General features: G+C 30.9%; 2 protein-coding genes across 2 annotated transcripts; both read left to right on the forward strand.

Moving 5' to 3' along the window:
• The first annotated feature begins 6,540 nt into the window (after positions 1 to 6,540).
• Positions 6,541 to 10,534, forward strand: LOC105635873 (hypothetical protein). Its single transcript, XM_012218997.4, has 2 exons — positions 6,541 to 6,827; positions 10,215 to 10,534. The coding sequence occupies exon 1, from the start codon at positions 6,614 to 6,616 to the stop codon at positions 6,800 to 6,802; it is 189 nt and encodes a 62-aa protein (XP_012074387.1). The 5' UTR covers positions 6,541 to 6,613; the 3' UTR covers positions 6,803 to 6,827; positions 10,215 to 10,534.
• Positions 10,535 to 11,240: 706 nt separating this feature from the next.
• On the forward strand, positions 11,241 to 12,026 carry LOC149498139 (uncharacterized). Its single transcript, XM_089718324.1, has one exon. It carries the CDS (start codon positions 11,241 to 11,243, stop codon positions 12,024 to 12,026), a length of 786 nt encoding a protein of 261 aa, XP_089574450.1.
• Positions 12,027 to 21,127: the final 9,101 nt, after the last annotated feature.

Here is a 21,127-nt window from a genome sequence, read left to right on the forward strand (position 1 = left end):
CATGGAACTCAAGGGTGCAATGAGAACAACATGAAAAATCCATTAATGCTTCCTAGTGGACCAACTACAAGAAGTCATGCAAAGAAACATGGAGCAACCATGGAGAACAAGGGAGCATGGATACCTCAACTTCTAACTAAGATTCGAGGACGAATCTTTTCGAGGAAAAGGGCAATGATACGGAATGGCTACCACTCAAACATAGAGCTCAAGGAAGCATGGGGAACACCTAAGTTTCTCACATTGATGGAAGCACATGTTGAGTTGGAACCTGAATTTCCAGCCTATGGCATGCCTAGACAGTGCTATGTTAGCACGCCTGTGCAAGGTGGCACGCCCAAGATCGTGCACTCTTCTGACTTGCCGAGGAAGATCAAGTTGCATGAAGCACGCCCGTGCCAAATAGCACGCCCAAGAAGCACGCCCGTGCATGGTAGCATGCCCCAGACCATGCACTCTTCTGCCTCTCACGAGGGACACACATACATGCGCGTACGCCCGTGCCAATCAGCACGCCCTGGACCGTGCAACTGTCTGGCTCTCGCAAGGGACACACATACATGCGCGCACGCCCGTGCGCCTTGGCACGCCCTGAACCGTGCAACTGTCTGCCTCTCATTAAACTAGTTAGCTTATTTTGTGTTTTTGCAAAGCTAATGGGTTGGGCCTCCAATATTTTGGCCACCCTTGAATAATTAGCCTTATTTTGATTAGATTTAGTCAATCTTTAGTGGATTTGGATTAGATCTCCAAATCCTTAAGTAGTTATGATTTTTGTTAGTCAACTCCTTAGTTGGTTTAGATTTGCTAAATCCTACTCCTTAGCTAACTCTAAATCCTCTAAGGATCTGGACCTCTTAGATTAGTATAAATAGCTTGTTATTTTGTAAATTTTAAACAGACAATTAATGAATTAAAGAGAGTTTCTTCTTCAACTTCATGCTTAGGCGTGTTCATGTTTTTAGAGAGTGTGAGATTGCATTCTTCTAATTGCATCAAAAATCAAGGTAAACTTATCAATCTAATTGTGGCGTTTATCTTATTCTTTTCTCTATTATTGGTGTTCTTGCTCCTTTAAGCTTTGGGTGCCATAGAGAGGGGTTTAGTTTCATCTTGGATCTCTTCCAAAACTTGTCATTGAGTTCATGAAATTTATTTTCATTGGGTTCCGCGTCAAATACCCATTTAATATAACAGATATTCAAATATCAATACTCGTATACTACCCGTATCTATTACGGGTAGTAATTTCACCACTTATACGCATCCCAAATCCATTTATAATTACTCGTATCATTTTAAATGGATCGGACCGAAGCAGGTACCTTAAAGTACTCGCACCGCTTCCATCCCTAGACCAAGCCACAAATTAGGAGCCTTAGAATTATTTCATCAAATTAGAGGAACTTAAATATTATTAATGTAACATCCCTTCCCGGTCCACCCGTAAACCCGAATGAACCGGACCGAGACGCTACAAACTGGTTGACTGTATGGCCTAACATGCTGAAATCATAATGTATATTGAATATAATAGCATGCTGATGTTGTATACAAAAATAATGTAATTTATATTTACAAAACATGATACTAGTGTCAAAATGAAATGGGCCCAACTGTGTGCCCTGTACATGCCATGAAAAGGATAGACAAAAGATACACATCCAAATAAGTAGCTACCCTGAAGACTGAGTCTTCTACAGATGAACTGCAGCAGTTGTAAGCTGACTCTCTACGGTCCAAACTCAAAACCTGCGAGTTAAACAGGTAACTCGCTGAGCAAATAAAGCTCAGTGGATATCTCAACAGATAAAGAAACAATTAAACACATACATGTATAGAAAGAACCATGTAAACACATATGGCACATATAAGCACACACATCATGATACTGTCATGATACCTTGATTATCTTTTGTACTGTTTATAATACTGTATAATTCATGAAATGTTATGTCAAGATATCTGTATGGCTCCATAAGGTTATAGTGAAACCGAAGTGATAAGAAAAACTGTATGAAACTGGATGAATACTGTATGCTTGGCTGCTATGGCCCATATATAATCATATCCACTCAACGGCCTGTAGCCAGAGTATCAAACTGTATGAGGTGCAGATCCGCTATCCTATGTCGTGACATAGCCTTATCTACATGGTTTCTACCTAACCTCAATGGAGCATAATGTTGGTATTGTAAATAATATAACACAACATCATATTAATAGTTCATAACTTCATAATTCATAATGTTTATTTGATTTCACATCATTTGCATGCTTGAATGTTGTTTTGATACATGTTCTCATGTTGTATTTGATGTTAAAATGATTGGAGGCATATAAGTGAAGCAAAGGAATACAATTGCATTGAAAATGAAGTCCAAAAATGCATGAAAACACAAGTCGCGAGCGCGTACTTGAAAGTCGCGAACGCGTAAAGCACCAAATGAGAGACAATGAGTTATCGGGCACAAGTCGCGAGCGCGTACTTCAAAGTCGCGAGCGCGTAGAGTGCAAAATGAGAGACAGTGAGTTCCCAGGCCAAATTCGCGAGCGCGCGATGAAGGTCGCGAGCGCTTACAGGCCAAGGGCCAAGTACGCGAGCGCGTACTTGAAAGTCGCGAGCGCGAGAAGTGCCAAATGAGAGTCAGAGAGTTTGCGAGCACAAGTCGCGAGCGCGCATTTGAAAGTCGCGAGCGCGAGATGTGCCAAATAAGAGTCAGAGAGTTTTAGGTGAAAATCGCGAGCGCGCATTTGAAAATCGCGAGCTCGTCATGCGATTCGCGCGCGCGCTTCGCGTTTTCCAGCCTGCACAGTCTATACTCTTTTGGTCATATCTCTCAATATACAACTCCGATTTGGATGATTCAAAAACCCATGTAAAGCTAACACATAGAGGAACAAATAACTCTTCTATGACACTTCCTAATTCTATCATTAAATGGGGTCAAAATCAAGATGAAGTTACTGGTAAAATTTCCAGCAAGCCCTGTTTTAACATAAACTCAATATTTACTTCATTTATTCAATACCTCCCCTGTTCTCCCCTGTTTCTCACCATTACCAGTCCTCCCACTCAACATGAAGCAATATTGTCTCAATAGCAACACACCACACAAATCTCATACAGAGAAAATGGAAAATAACAAGAGATATCAAACCTTTACTCCAAAAAGCTTGAGCTCTTCTTTAACTTCTTTTTTTTTCTACACTCTTAGAACTCCCTTCACCTATAAATAAGAATTCTTATGAATTCTAAAATAATAGCACCAAATGATTCAATTATGAACTTCAAGAAGGTTTACTTACTTGGATAGAAGAAAAATTGAAGTTAAGGCTTAACTACCATTAAAATTGAAAGGAAGGTGGAAGAGGAAAGGAAGAAAATGAAGAAGATGAAGATAAAGATGAAAAATGGGAAAGTGAAGTGATAATCACGGGTAGGCCATCAAAAATCAAAGGAGTTTATGTAAAACTTCCTAAATGGTACCTCAATTAGCAAAAGGCTATCACTTAATACCCAAGCTTGATCTTTTAATGCAAATAAATCCTCACCCATATGCTTTGATCTTTTTCTCTCATTCAAGTAAGTCCACTTATAACTCCATTCTACCCCAACCGGGTTTGGTCTGGCCCGACTCAACTCGATTCTATGAAAAGACTCGACTCGGTACTAAGACTCGACTCGGTAGGATGTCACAATTAATTTAACTATAATTTAGTGACGTATAGTATATACTTCCCAAAAATAAAGCACAGCCTAATGCAATAAAAAAACCTGGGCATAAAGGCTTTATTTAGGGTTTTGTACAAAAATTATGTGCAATGAAAAACTATTGACAAATATAATATAGTCTTAGAACTATGTACCAAAGTAATGTTACTTCTCGGGTGAACTTTGAAAGTAAACAACAGCAGATAGTGGTGGTGGTAGTTTCTTCAGCAAAACTGGCACATATTTTATAATAAAATATTAAAAATGCAATATTCTATATTTTTTCTCATTTTTTATTAATTTATTTATAAATAAAAAATGCTACTCAAACAAAAGTTCATTAAAAATCTTGATAGATTATTAAAAAAAATTCAAAATAAGTAATGTTTAAGAAAAATTTGGCACAAGCTGCTATTCTTAAGCTTTGTATTGAGTTTATTAAATAAGTATGAAAAACGATGATTAAGAAATAGTTAATGAGAGTTATTGTTCCTTAAGCAAACTTTTCATCTATAAAAAATAAATTGACTTATATCATCATTTATGTTAACAGAAAACATCTTTAATATTTTAATATAATTTAGTATTTTAGAGTAGAAACTACACATGTCTGCTATTAAGTACTAAAAGCCGAATATCATCTCGATATGAAAAAAAAAAAAGATCAATTTTACTTGTATTAAAAACTTAATGTCCTCCCATACGACCTTCCGTTCTGCATGAACAACGCCTCCGACGGCGTTATGGATTACGACATATGATGTTGTCTAATATTTGGATTTTACTCTTGTTGTTTTTCATTAACATCAATACGAGTAAGGACCTCTTGCAAAAAGTCCCAAATTGGTTGTTGTGGGTTAGAGTAGATCATATGTTACATTTATTAAGAATTCTTGATTTATAATTATTTAGTAAATTCAAAAAAGGGTTAAGAAATAGCCGCTCATGTTAATTTTTTTTAAATATTATTTATTTTAAATTTGTAATAAATTGTCAAGATTGCTTAAGAAACAGCAACCATATCAAATTTTTTTTTCAATATCATTCAATTTTAATATTTTAATGAATTCATAAATGCTTAAGAAACAACCGCCTCATCAATTTTTTCTTGAACATCATTTTTGATTCGTAAAATCAATTGATGAAAATTTTTAAAAAAAAGTACAAAAATATTTGCAATTTAAAAACAGCAGCTTCAATATGTTGTTTCAAGAGCAATTTTAATTTTTTATTATTAAATCTGAGGAAATGAAATAGCATAGGGAATACAATCTCTATTATCTGTATTTAGTATGCACCCTAAAATAGAAATGTTCAGATTATATTAATGTATTTAATTGGTAAAAATAATGAAAGAAATATAATTGAAATACTTAATTATATATATATATATATATATATATATATATATTATTTATTTATTTAAAAATTATTTTTCAATTCATTAGGAGGCTTGATGACCAAAATAATATTGCATGCTACACAATAATCAAATTGGTAACTCACCTAACAAAAAAAAAAAAAAAAAAAAAAACGTTTCAATGTAATAGATATATAAATATATCAATAAAATACTATTTTTTTAAAAATTAAAATTTTCAATTGTTTATCATTCAGGCTTAATTATGTAAATTCTATTTGAAAATTTACTTTTTAAAAAATTTATCTAATCATATTTTACAAATAAAAAACAAAAACATTAATATTTTTTCTTTTTTTTATCTCTCTCCTAAATAAAATATTATATATATTCTATTTGAAAATTTATTTTTTTAAAAAAAAATCCAATCATACCATACAAACATAAGGAAAAAAAATATTTTCTTTTTTTAATATATTTTTTAAGAGAATTAAATATTTAATAAATAAAATATAAAAATTTTCAAATATCTCATTATCATATATATATATATATTCATTAAAAAATAAATTTAATAATGATAAAACTTAAAATTTTGGATGTCTAATTATTTATATGTATTTATTTACAAAATAATTTTTGTATTTATAAGGATGTCTGATTGGCCGAAATAACATTGTAGGCTATACAGTAATCAAGTTGGTGAAAACACTTGTGGTTGAGAGGTTTCGAATTCAAGACCTCTCACTCGTTGAGAAAATAATCAGCCCACATATAATTGATTAAAAAAATAATTTTTATAAATTATATCCAATCAACTAATAAATCATAAATTTTTAATTGGTTGTCATTAAGGGTACTTTAGAACATTTTAAATTTCATGAGAAGTGATATAAAAAATTTCATTATTTTTCGTATTTCCCCACTTTTATATATAGTATAAGATTTACAGAAAAATTAAAAATTTTAGTTTTTTCGACTATTTGTATGTTTGATTATAGAAATGAACTCACTGATATCGTTTTTATAATTGCTTGAAAATGGCGATTAAAACTTTTGCTTTTAATTTCTAGGATGTATGCGTGGTGATCAGAGAAATAAGGATAGTGTTGTCGGCTTGAAGAGTCTCTGTTTTTCTTTGTTGAAAGAGACTTGGATTTGAATAGGCTATAGATGATGATACTGTTTATATGGAGTTCAGTGTGAAGCGGATTCGTTGGGGATATTTTAGGATTTGTCATTTTATTTTTGATAAAAATGAAATTCTCTTAATTTTCAAAATTTTTTGGCATTTTATTAATATTAAAATTTAATTTCTGACATTAATTTTGTTGGCCTGTAATTTATTGATGATTAACCCAATTTTAGATGGGCTAAACTAGTTAACTGAATAACTGATATATTTCAGGCTTTTACGGGCCCATTTAAAACTATTCCTTACTAGCCCATATAATCTTTGCCATCAGTTGGGTCATTTTCATTTCTCTTCTTCCTCAATCGTCTCCAGCGAGGGAGGAGAGATCAGTAGCAAAACCTAGATGGTGCTTTGGTCATATCCACCGACGCGAAGACAATTAGCCATAACAGTCGGCTTTTTTATCATCGGAGCTTCAATGATTGCTTATGGAGCTCACCTGTCACTGGTCAATATAGCCCCTCAACAAGATCGAGCTAAAGCCCGTAGCGATTATATCAAACAACGCGTTCGAAAGATGCTCGATGATTAATCCAATAAGCCTGTGCTTTATACAAGTAAGCAATTGTTATTATTTTTCTTCAAATTTTAATATGGTAGAAGATGATGTATGGTTTAATTCTGTATTGAAATTGAAGAATATTAGTACTGCTAACAAGGGAAATGTGATAGTATCTCAACAGGAGGGAATTTAGATCAGATATTTATTTATTAATATGCTTTTTCAATTAGTTTAATTAGTGGATGATTGTTTTAAATTTGAGGTTGTAAGTTCAACTTGAGGAGAATTTTAGTGTGATTATTTTTCTAATGAAATAAGATTATTGGCTAAATTTGTGTAATATAGACACTGTAAACAAGCTTACTTCCTAATTTATAAATTGCTTTCTAATATATTGTTTTCTAATTAATATAGCATACTTTCTAATTATTATATTTTTTGTTTTTTCTATTTAATTTAACATCTGTGAAAAATTTTGTTGCATCTCATAATTTGACCGTTTCAACACTATAAGTTTGAAAAATTTAACCTATTAACCCCTTTAATTTTTTAGATATTTCGAGTAAACATTTTAAAATTAGATCAATTAAACACTTTCTTAATAATTGAAATTAGCGAAACATGTTATATCAATATTTTGCATATGAAAATTTGGAACAAATCCTTGTAAAATTTGAAGTTTCACAAAAAAAATTTTACATGAGTACTGGGGTGAATTTATTAATTTGAAATTTAATTTTATTGAGTACCTAATTAATATAAACTATTTTTTAATTAATAAAATGAAATGGAAACACCAAAAAGTGTCAGATTATTTTTTATTAATTAACAATTCTTCAGCCGCTAAGATTAAGCGTGGTTCTAAAAAGCAATTAGCAACGGATATTTTTTCCGTTGCTAAAGTTATGACCTTAAGGTAATGACCTATTGCGCTTTAAGGGCTCTGCGAAGGATTAACAACGATTTTTATCCGTTGCTAAGGTTATAAACTAAGTTTAATCTATTGCGCTGAAATCTAAAACGCACCGCATCTCTCTTGGCGCCGCATCCTTTGGTATGTCTTCTTCCTTTTCTCTTTTCTTCCTCTATTTTGTGAAATTTGAATGTCCTTAATCTGCATTATCTGTTTGATTGCTTTAAAAAGGTTGGAAGTCTATACAATTGGTTTTGGATCTTCCTCCCATTGTGTTTGATGTAAACTGTTTGACATTAATTTGAATTTTGTGTAATAAATTATCTTATTTCTCTAATAAATTACATTATATCTGGAACCTACTCTTTAAGCATAAATAGTTGAGTCTGCAAAGAATCTTCTTGCTAGGTTTTTAGTTATCAGTCAAATTTTACTAATGATAATTAAAGTGGTTTTTGTTTTAATCATAATTTCCCTGTTACTGATAATTAAAATCACTACTGGCTTTCACATTGAATGTTAGATTTTTTTTTTTTTTTTTTTATTAATATGGGGTGCTTGTAATGTTTGCTAGTTCAATTAATAGATTGGTAGTTCCAAAATTTTTCTCCCCATTTACATTATCGAAATATGATGATCCATCAAATGGTTTAAATAGTAAATCTAAGCCAAGCTAAAGATGAAATGTCTTTGTTTTTGAAAATTGATTCATTTTTTTAAGAATAATAAGATTATAAATTTAAATTTAATTGTGACATATATGAAAAAGGTTATAATATTAGTTGCTCTGTCCATGGCCAGGGAAATGATAGCTCCACCTAGAATCATTTCTGCCAATAGTTTATTTATAATAATTTCTGATGAAAATTTGTCCCAAAATTTTTGTAAATTTGCAAGTTTGGCTTTAATCTTGCATACTATTTTTTCTTTTTTTTCTTTTTTTTTCCTTGTATACTTGGTCATCTAGTCTAGCAAATATGTTAACAAGCATTGACAAATATATGTTAATCCTCCAATTTTACTGAAATTTAAAAATTATAATCTTGTTCTAGATGGATTTTCTGGCCTTTCTTCTTTTTTTTTTTTTTTTTTTTTTTTTTTTTTTTCTGATTCATTTGTTTTTCTATCAATAGTCTTATTCATTAGGGCAATAGTAATGCTACTGATTTAGGTTGACTTCAGATTTTGTGTCTGTTAGACATAAGTTTTTTTTATATTTGTAAGATTTTAAATATATTTTGTTTATGTTTGTTAAAAATTTGACAGTCTTATATTTATTTTGTTTTTCTAATTTTAAATAGATAGTAATAAAAAAGAAAAATTAACATAATTAGCCATAAATTTCAACAACACATAAAAAACAGCAATGAATTCAGTAAAGGAATTTCAAATAGCATTATATTTTTCCTTAAGGAATTAGAAATGAACTTAGCAATAGATTTAGAAATGGAATAAAATGGATTAACAAAATTAGTTCTGAATGGATTAGAAATGAATATATTGCTAAATATTTAGAAATGAATATTTTACATTCCTTTATCTCTTGCTAAATGATTCAAAATGGATTTTCTAAGTTGAGGAACGGGAAAAAAATTTTCTAAAATTTTTCTTTTTAAAGTGTTCAGAATGAACTCTAAATGAATTCTCAGCGAAATTCACTTGCAAATAAATTTTTCATCTTTGAAATAAATTAGAATTTGAAAATTCATTTATTTTTATTTCCTAAAATATCATTGATAAGATAATTTCAAAATGCAAGAAAGATAGATGGTTTTGTCATAAATTTTGAATTGTTTAGTTTTATGAAATTCATCTGAAAATTTTATATATGTTGTTAGAATTTGATTTAGTTATATTTAATTCCATAGAATTGAATTCATAGAATTCAATATTCTAACATTTATGGTACTTTCTACATAAGTGAAAGTATCAATCAAATCACGCTTGATTAGCACCGTTAAGTTTAATTTTGATTTCAACAATGCAAAATAAATAAATGGATGAAAATAATTAGAATGAGTCTATTTCCGATCAAAACTAAATTTAAACTAGTGACTTGGAAAATCTACAGACATGGGGCACAAATGTTGCCTTTTTGGCTTCAACTCAGCTTTTTTTATCCGTTTAAAACAGATTGTAAAAATAATTTATATTTTAATTCTAATTATATTTAAGTAATAAAATATAAGGTCAAAACTATTTATTAGCTCATTTTTCTCTATTGAAACATAAATCAAGCATGGAGATGCGAGGAGGGGCTGATTATTGCCTCTTGTGACAGCCCCTCCTTATATTTTTTTAGTTTTGTTCAAGTTTTTATGTTTTTTTAGTTAATAAATTACATATCTATGTCTATTATGGCATAGATGTATATCATTTATGTTTTGCTATTGTTTTGTGTTTTGTCTTGTTTTTATGTGGAGTGTTTGTCTTGTTGTTTGCATTTATTTGGTTTTATTTGGACATGTGTGCAATTTGTGGAGAATTTTTCCACTAAACGATGATCTTTTGTCTTTTGGAATTTGGTAGTGCGGCTTGTTCATCCGTTGGATTTAGTGGTACAAATCTTTTGCGTTCGTCATAAACAACTAATTCATGAATAATTAAGCCACGTATAGAAGATTCGGGGAGTTTATTAAACCGACCACTTTTGAAGATCTATCTGGCTTTTCAAGTTCATCTTCCAACTTTGATTAGGATCTCTTGCTTAGATCAGCGAACATTAATTATTTTAGTTATAATAATTTTGTTCTATATTTGGTTTTCAAGAGAAGGGTCAGATCCTCCCTGTAATATTTGTATTAATTTAAAGTTTTTAAATGAAATCCTAATATATTATTTTTAATAAATTATTTATTAGTTCAGATTTGGTCAGAACTATAAAATTTGTTTGGTCAGAATTATAAAATCGAATAATCTTTTATGATTTATACTAAATATTCTAATTTCAAGTGGAAGACCGAGAGCTAACTAATGAGACTTTGGTTATCCGGACGCATACTTCGTGAAATGGTTCATGCATGTTTGTTACAGGGAACAATAATAAACTAAGGTCTCGTCTAGTTTCCCAAAAAGTTCACTTTCCGAAAAGTATAGTTTTAGAAAAATAATTTTCCAGGAAGTATAATATGATTATGATTGGTTGATTCTTTAAATTTTTGAAAAGTAAAAATGTATTTATAATATTTAATATTGAAAATGGCATAAATATAATATATTCAAGTAGAATAGTTGAACAATTTGATTTATAAAAAATCTAATTATTTTTAATTAATTCAGTAAAGCATATTTAATACAATCCACCTATCAAGTCAGATAATAATCAATATACAATTTTTCTGTTTTTACTTTATATTGGAGGTACTTCAGTCAGGTTTTTTTCACTGTCAAATATTGTTAGTTTGGGCTAAATTATGGCAATTAGCAGCCCCACCGAAGGTTAAGCACTGGTTATGGAGGGCATGTCGTAATATTTTGCCAACAAAATCTGTACTTTTTGGCAAGCGAATCACAGAGGATGACCATTGCCCATTCTGCACTGAAACAGAGACAATAATGCACATGCTATTCTTTTGTGAGAAAGCTCGGCTGTGTTGGACTCTAGCCCGGATTCCATTGGACGGATCTGCCGTTGGGTTTATAGATCTCTTGTTGGGGTTTATTGATCAGCGTAGTGATGAGCATTGCTTGTTATTTAGTGTGTTGTGCTACTTTATCTGGTTTGATAGAAATCGTCGGGTTTGGCAGCAAACTGATGTTGATCCGTACACCGTTGTCATGGCAGCCACTAGCTTTCTTAGAGATTGGAAGAACGCGCAGATTAGTCGAAGCACTTCCTCTTCTTCGCCGGCTTCAGTTTTGACATGGGTTCCCCCTCCGGCTGGAGCTGTAAAGTGCAACTTTGATGCAGCTGTCCATACGACTGAGGGTCGATCATCATATGCTGGCCTTGTTCGGAGTGAAGCTGGGCAGTTTTTGGTAGCTTGCACATGTCATTTTGCCGGGGTGCTAAAACCACACATTGCAGAGGCCATTGGTCTGAGGGAAGTATTGTCTTGGTTGCTCGCGAGATCATATGGTAGGGTTCTACTGGAAACAGATTGTTTGCGACTATTTCAAGCTGTCACGACTGGTTTTGAACCTTTTTCAGATTGGGCACCAGTGTTAAACGAGATTAAACAATTGCTTTCTCAAAATCCATCTTGTGAATTGATTTGGGCTAGGAGGCAAGTCAACAAGCCTGCACATGCTCTTGCTCGTGTGGCATGTTTACATCCTTGTTTCCATTCATGGGACATGATTCCCCACTGTATTGAAGATCTTATTGCTCTTGATTTATAATAATATTATGATCTCCTTTATTATCAAAAAAAAAAATATATTTTTAGGCTTTTTATGTTTTTTTCTGTAACATTGGGTTGGATTTATAAAAAGGGACTATGACGTCAGTGTCACACCTTACCTTAATGTAAGACATGGCATGTCGCCCGTAACATACTTAATAAGCACTTAAGTCTTATAAATGCTTACTAAGTATACTACAAGGGACTTAATACTGTTGATTCATTCATTTATATCTTGTAGAAAAGTAGATTTACTTATTAAATGTAAAACTCCTTTTTGGTTCTTTCATCTGTTATAAAGAAATGTCTGATTTACTAAACAATGATATGTTTGCTCAAGCATTCTCAACTCACTTCCAGCACAAATTCATGCAATTCCACTCTTCTATTACTTACACAACATCATAATATAAGATATATCAGAATCCCTAGTTCATGGCATATCAAGAACAAACTCAAAATCATCCATCTTGGTGACTTATGCAACTTAGACTTTGAATTCATGCATAACTACTTTCAATCATCTTAAATCACCTTAAAATCACTTCTCATCACTTCATCTTCACCAAATCAGATTACACAAACAAGCACCTCACTTCAAAGTTCATGGAATTCAAAAAGTAATCCATAGAAATGAAGGAGGAAGTGAAAATAACTAACCTTTTCTTAAGAAATACTTGAAAATTCTTTGATTTTCACCTTCTTTTTGCTTAGTTTTGACTCAAAACCCTCCTCCTCTCTTCTTGAACGGTTTGGCCTGCAACAATGAGTGAAGTGTCGTGGTTCTTTCCTCTTCTTCAATAAAATTATATAATAAACTTTATTAAAAATTCCTTCCATGTCCTTTAAATGCAAATTGCACTATAATCCTCCCTTTTGTTTTCCCTTCATCCTTTGGCACTCTAATCTTTTTAATCATTTTACTTTAGTCCTATTAGGTATAAACCAAGCGTATTTAATATTCTAAACTTCACTTGGTAAAAATCGTACGGAAATTACCGTTTTTCAGGCTTTTCGGGTAAAATCGTGCTTTACCGAGAAGTCAATCATCTTTTAACTCATTTTTGATTTCCTTTAAGCTTTCACATTGATTTGCAAAGATCAATTAATGTTTCATTTAATTAATAGTAATATCCTCAATATTTATATAGTGTTTCCCATTATTCTAAGTTTTCCTTTCATTCGGATAACCGAATTCATCGAAAAAGCTAGAATAGCAGGAACTACAAAGTTGAGGATATTACAGTCAGGATAGTTCTAGATTTGATAAATTTTTTCCTGACACGTAATAATAAAATAAAATTAATATTTCTAATAAAAAATAATCAATATACAATTTATTATCACATAATAATCAATAGATATTTATTTCAAAAAAAAAATATGAATTGTGTTAGTTATTATGAAATATAAATATTGCTATCTAATTCTCTCTCTCTTTCTCCACTAAATTTCTTCTCTTTTCTCCTTTGAAATACAAAAATCAAGCTTGTAGATGTGGGGAGGGGCTGATTATTGTCTCTTGTGACAGCCTCTCCTTATATTTTTAGTTTTCTTGCAAGTTTTCATATTTTTTTGTTAAATAAATTATAGATCTATATCTATTCTAGCATAGATTTATGTTATTTATATTTCTACTATTATTTGTGTTTTATCTCCATCTTGTGTAGAGTTTACGATCTCTTCATTTTATGTAAAGTATTTGTTGTGTGTTTTTTGCATTTGTTTAGTTTTATTTGGACAAATGTGCAATTTGTGGAGAATTTTTCAACTACACAATGATTTTATCTTTTGGACCTAGTAGTGCGGCATGTTCCTCCGTTGGATTTAGTGGTTCAAATCTCATGGATAATTAGACCATGTTAAGATTTGGAGAATTTATCTAACCTGCCACTTTTTGAATATTTATCAGTTTTTTCAAGTTCTCCTTCCAATTTTCATTAAGATTTCCTATTGAATCAGCGAATAATAATTATATAATAATTTTTATTTTATATCTGGTTTTCAGGAGAGGGATCATGTTCTCTGTGTATTATTTATATTGATTTGAAGTTTTTTAATGAAATCCTAATATATATTATATTCGAAAATCTATTTTGATATCTAGAGTTGTTTTTTTGTTTTTTTTTTGAAAATTCGATACCTAGAGTAATTAATGAAAATAAGATTCATCATAAATTCATAATAGAGTGATATTATATTTAGCATGATCTATTTAGAATCCAAAATCATTATATATATATATATATATATAGGAGGATCATGAGTTTTTCTTGTATGTTGACATCGCGCTTTATTTGAGAAGAGAAAATTTACTATATTTGAGTATTTTCTTTTATCTTAATTGAGGGAGATTTCAAATTTTAAAGAGCAATTTCAAAGAGAAAATGAAGAGATTTCAAAAAGAAAATGAAGTAAAAAAAAATATCTTCTGACTTAAAAGTAACTGAGTTATATGGTGCATTAAAACTAAATCAGTTCTGTAAAAGATAAATTAAAAAAAAAGAATTTTTTTAAATAAAAATAAAAAATGAAAAAAATCTGGCATTTACTATTAAAAAAGTGAAAAACGAAAAATTAGCTAAATGAATATCAAAAAGGGAGACAAAAATTTATGCCTAAAATTAAAACCACAAATAATTTATTATCCTAAAATTATGTCTAACAAAATAAATATTACACCACTCATCTTCTAATAATATAAAACAATAATAATATAAAACAATAACAAGAATAAATAATGACTAATTATTATTGCACTCATTAAAAAAATTTATTCGAATGTCTTCAAACCTTTTCATGTACCATGATAACTTTTAAACTGTTCATTTACCATAATAAAATTCTAACAAATAAAACAACAAATTATTAATTAAACATACATTTATTAACAAAAAAAAAAAACAAAATAATCTAGTGTTAAATGTTGCTATTTTCTATAAAAAAAAATCAATTTGTAGAGTTGTAGCTTAATTAACATAACAAAGTGACCCAAATTAATCACCAATAACATTAGAAAGACACTTAGCTACTTTGGTATGTATTTGAAGTTAAAAATTGAGGTGAATAATACAATTTAACCTCTCTTTTTGGCTTCTTTTTAATTTATGGATCTATTATATTTTTATTTTTAAAAAATTTTGTGTCTGTTAGGTTCGAAAGACAACCAACATTGTCAAGGAATATGATTTTATAGGTTGCTTTCTATAAAAAAAATGAAACTTAATTGATTCTATGTGCAAAATTATATACTTTCTTCTATTTTTAATAGAAAATAGAAAATTTCAGCATCTGCTTATACTTTAAGGAAACCTAAGCTATACATGATCATAGGCAAATCTTAGCTAAAAAAATACTCAATGTGTTTGTGAACTATATAATAAACTAATGTTAGAATTATTTTCTTAACTTTTTCTTTTTTAAAACTCACACATTTCTTAGAAGGTGCAATATCAATCTTCACATTTTGAATTTTTAAAATTTTACTCAAAACATATACCTTATAATTCAAATAAAAAACTATTTTTTGTATAGCCGTGTGAAGCGCGGGAGATTGCCTGGTTAGATATAAATATCGACTCGAGTTTAGTTGGGGCGTCTCCATAATAATTTCAATATTTATCATAAAAATCTAAGTATTAAAAAAAAAGTTGCAAGATTTCTCCAATCTCAATAGCTGCCATTGGCGATACTTGAAAAGTCTGCAGAGAAAGCCAAAGCAAATAAAAAAAAAAAAAAAAAAAAAAATGAGAAGAGTAGTAATTTCTAAAAGTTAAGTTACTTGGGGTGAGGGGAGGAAGTAATTTTTTGTACAATCAAAGAAGTGGGTTCCTAAATACTTGGGAATTTCTCTTCAAGGGCAACCAAACATATAACTAATTTTAACTTCTTCGAAACTTCAACTTCCGCTCCCGATTTACCCCCAGCTAAATATAACCTGATCTTTTCTTTTTGGATACTAGAGGAAGTGATGGAACCCCATAAAAAAATATAAACAAAACACTAACTAGGCACCAATCGAAGCCATGAAATGCTACAATGGTCCCTATCTAATAAACTCTAAACAGCAACAGAAGGTTGATGAAGAATACTCTGCCAAACAGGTGCAATAAAAGCAAGATTTGCTATGCCATCAGCCACTTGGTTCGCTTCCCAACAACAATGATGTAAAGAAACTCGCTAGTCCCTAGCCAAAATTCTCTAATGAGGGATAACACATTAACAAAACGCCGATTAGAACAATCCCGCTTCATAACCAGGTCTAGAGCCATCTTAGAATCCATTTCAACCAGCACTTCCCTACAACCTACATCCCAGGCAGTGGACAATCCGTGAAAGAGAACCTGTAACTCCGCCACCATTAACGTGTAGTAACCCAACCTAACCATGAATCCACAAACCCAACCTCCTTTGAAATCTCTAATAACCCCACCACATCGAGCTGGAGTGAGATTACCTTTGAGGCTCCATCAATGTTCAACTTAAAACAACCTGGCGAAGCAGGAGACTAGACAACATTTTTCATAATACGACCACCTTAATCTAAAATCATATCATCCACCCTCCATGCTGGCTGGTTTGTGTTTACTTGAGACACCAAAATTCTCCATCGCACAATAATATCAGTCCAAGAGTAAACAACATCATTGCGCCATCTCCGGATGTACCAAAATGTCACACCAAAAGTAACCATAGACGGCACAGACTTAAAACAACGACTAACAAAAGAAGAACACTTACCAAGCCATCAGCAGCAAGTAAGTTATAAAAAAGTCAAAAATAATCTGTAGACTAGATACGAGTCCAAACCTGCCTGGCATAGTAGCAGTCCCCAAAAAAAAAATGCTCCAAAGTCTCGACAGAACCTTACAAATCGAACAAAACGCATCAGTAGTAAAATGTCTATGACAGTGCTCCCGATTTGTCATGAGCTTTTGATGTTGAAAAGTCCAAAGAAAAGCTCGAATACGCTGGGAGACTTTCAACTTCGAAATCATTCTCCAAACCCCATTCAACATGACCTGATTTATCCTTAAGATTTAGTTTCGTTAAATTATTTAATCTTTCGTCCAAAAATAACTATTTTACCATTATGTGAAAAGTGCTAAATAGTGATTTAATATTAAATATGAATAACAAATACTACATTGTATTTAACATTTAAAATGGCATTTTTGGATAAAAGAATTAAAATAGTTTAACTGGTTAAGTATCAAACAAAGACTAATCAATCAATTTACAAAAAAAGATGGAATTATAGTTAGGATTAAATTTAAAAAACTAATAAATATTTATCCTAAAAGATATTTCATTAATTAAGGGTAAAATTAAATCCAATCACATAACAAAAATTCCAATTTTGGTCCATTTAGTATGAAAGTTATCTAGATTTAAGTCTACAGAGAACCTTCTACCTAAAGCTAAAAACACACCAAACTCATAATACATGCAATTGCCTTCATACTTTAAAAATACTTAGGAATAATGTTAATTTTGAGGTCTGTATTTATCATTTTTTTCTATTTTGGTGTTTAAATACGAAAAATTGTGACAATTGAATGTCCAAAGTTGTATATTTTTTTTCAATTTGGTGTCTCCTGATGGCAGAGACAACCAGAATGTATAATGGGACTAGGTGAGACTTATAAATGCATATGTGTCTGCTTATGTGGACTAAAATTTTGTCATTTCCGACTCCAACCACAAGAGAAATTGTCTGCATTGGATCAAACTGTTGAATAAACTTTAATATAGCCCAGATCTATTGTTCATAGAATTTGTTTGACAAGAATATATAATAATCGGAAGCGTACCTTGATCCATAACGGCAGATCTATGTTATGGGTTACCTCGTTGGGACAATTCGATTCTCACCGTAACAGCAGATCTACATTTCTTCACTCTGGCCTTTTGCCTGTAAGTGCTCTCTTAACGGTCAGAGAATAATCAATAGCTGCGGGAGTTTCTTTTATGAGCTCTCTCAAACAAATTATTTCCGTATGTGTTTGAGGGAGCCGTCACACTCTTTTGTTTCTGTGTTAACCCTAATCTGTTGATTCCTTTATCTTTTATAAGGCAGAGGAATGGTATGAAAACCCTAACTGGCTCTTATCCATTAAGCCCAATAACCATCATCTTGGGCCACCTTAATTAGAACCAGCCCTTTAATCACATGGGCCACATACAGATTATTAAAATAATCTAACACAAGCTAATTCCAGCCTACTAGATTGGCAAGACTCGCACGGTTTTTGTTGTGCAGGTGAAATGAGAAACTTCGCAGGAGGTCACCCATCCTATAATTTCCGTTAAGCGAGCATGCTTAATCCTGGAGTTCTTTCAATTCTAGGTCATTCCATCAAAAAGCGCATTTGATGATTAGTTTCCCCTTTTAATATATGATCTGATTCATTCTTGTGCTCCGCATTCCACTATCTATAGCTAGTCTGCTATCCTAAAAGCTAGCTAGGAGCTTTGCTTTACCCGCCCTCTTAGGATCGCTGCCATCCCAGGCTGACAGCGTAGCAAAATAAAAAAAAAAAAAGATCCCTTTACTCCAACTTATTACCCCCCCCCCCCCCCCAAAAAAAACACCTTTTCTCCCAAAACTGTAACCTAATCAGATTGAATTTTACCCATTGAATGATTGAATTCAAGTCCTTAAAGGTCTTTCTAAAAGATCTTGGATCACCTGAAACACTGAGTGAAAGGGATTGCATGGACGGAAGAACTTTGCAATGTTTGTCACTCCACTGAGAATGTTGTTGGGCTCTTCTTGACTAAAAATGAGAAAGGTAATCCCACAAGCTTAGTTTGGTCATCCCATAATTTCATTTTCCAACATAAGCTTGTCGGACAGATGGGTCGAATCCAAGATAAAGTCTTTGATATTTCTAAAAGAGGATATGAAGCCATTCATCAAAGGTCAGGGCATTGCTGGTATGATGATATAAGATTACCTTCTTCGTTTGAAGAGCAACTTGATACTGATATAGTTAGCTTTAAAGAGGATGTTGATGCAGTTATAAAATTATTGCTGAAAATAATCCACGCTACCTCACCATTTCAATTGTGGGTGTTAAAGGCATTGGCAAGACAAGGCTTATGAAGTTCATCCATAAAAGCCAGATTATTTTCAAGAATTTTCATACCGGATTTAGTTGGATGGATCAACTGAGGTTGGTATCATGGAAATTACATTCTAGGAACTTGGTTGTAGAAACACTTCAAAATTATATTATAATTTTAGAAGTGACACATACGAAAGCTACAAATACAGGTATAAGAAAGTTTTTAAATACTTAACTTAAAATCTAGTAGATATTAGAGTAAAAAGTATTTGATTGTAAAAAGTATCCTATGGGTATATAATATATATCACGATGTAAGGTGTTTGGAGGTATAGTTCAATCGTTCAATAGGTATAGTTCAATCTAATTTAGGTTAGAATTTTGTGGAAAATGTGTTTGGGGGAAATAAATTGGGGTAAAAGGATCTTTTCATTAATTTTACCACACTATTAGCCTACGTGAAAAAAATGTCAGTCTATATAAGCGGACACATGTGCATTTATGAGTCCCACTTAGTTTTATTATACATTCTAATTGTCCATGTCATCCAGAAACACCAAATTGAAAAAAGAAAATACAAGTTTGGACACTCAACTATCACAATTTTCCGTTCAGCCACCAAAATAAAAAAAATGATAAGTACACCGACTAAGATTAACATTATCCCCTTATTAAAACTACCATTTCTTTCATTTTTCTCCGATAAATATATGTACTTCCTTCTCAATAATAAAAATTGTAAATATAATATTTATCGATGAAAAATGCATCTAGATACGACTATATATGAATTAAGTCAAGTCGAGTCTTATCTAATTCAAGTATGATTTATTAAAAATATACTTCAATTTAATGTCGATTTATTTATAAATTATTATAGTTTAAACAATTAAAAAATTACGGGCATGTTTGACAAAATTAATTGTTTTAGTAGCTATTAACTGTTTTAGTAACAGTTAGTCGTTTGAGTCGATTTTCATAAAATGCTAAAAGTTAAACGTTATAGGAGTTAACTTTTTATAAAACGCTATTTTAACCTCTAAAAGCTAATTAAACTCTATTTTTTATATTGTTTGGTGACACAACATTTCAACTATCTTTTAGATATTAAAGTAGTGTTTCAACTATATTACCAAATATTATAAAAAGTAAGATTAATTATAAATTTAGTGTTTGGACTTTTTAAATTTTCTACTTTGTTGTTTGAACGGAGGACATTTGTAATCAAATATTTTAACCACTAAAAATTTTTCAATCAAGTGTCTCCGGGCGTACGTGGCATATTGAATTACACATAGGATGTGTAGGATATATTGAATATCATATATCTGCTAACTGGAATCAAAGATAGTGATACACTTAGGACTAATGTGAAAAAATATGAAAGAAATCTCCAAATCATAAAGTTGACCTTTTCTACTGTTTTTTGGCTGAAAATGATGCGGCTTGTTCTAAAAGTGTAGAACATAAATTTTGATTTTAAAAATTGAAAGAAGAAAACTAAGGGGTTGTTTGTTACCAATTTTTGTTTTTTATTTTTTATTTTTGGAAAACAAAAAACCATCTTTGATTTTTTATTTTTATTTTTTGAAAATTGTTTTGTTTTCTATGAGCTTTTTTTTTTCTTTATGTTGATATCATATTTATATTCAAAACCAACACATGTATATATATAAGACAGAAAAGAAAATATAATAATAAAATCATATTTTATTTAAATATAAGAAACCAGTCAAAGAGAAAATGAATTATTCTACTACATATAAAAATAATAATAATTAAAATTTTATCATAAATGTTGAGCTATTTGTCACAAATAATGATAGCTGGTGTAATGAATAATAAAAAAATTATAAAGTAAATTAAAATACTTTACAAATTCAGCTGCTCATGGATCAATTTAGATAAGATAACAAGGATATAGCAAAGTCAAATATAGAATTTTAAATTATCCAATTTGATACAGATTTCAACCTGATACAAATGTGTAGGAGGGAGAAGAGGAGACATGTATCTACTAAAGTCTAGT

Source organism: Jatropha curcas, chromosome 2 (genome assembly GCF_041381405.1).
Source record: "Jatropha curcas cultivar XTBG-Jc1 chromosome 2, XTBG_Jcur_1.0, whole genome shotgun sequence".
In the NCBI taxonomy this organism is placed as follows: Eukaryota; Viridiplantae; Streptophyta; class Magnoliopsida; order Malpighiales; family Euphorbiaceae; genus Jatropha; species Jatropha curcas.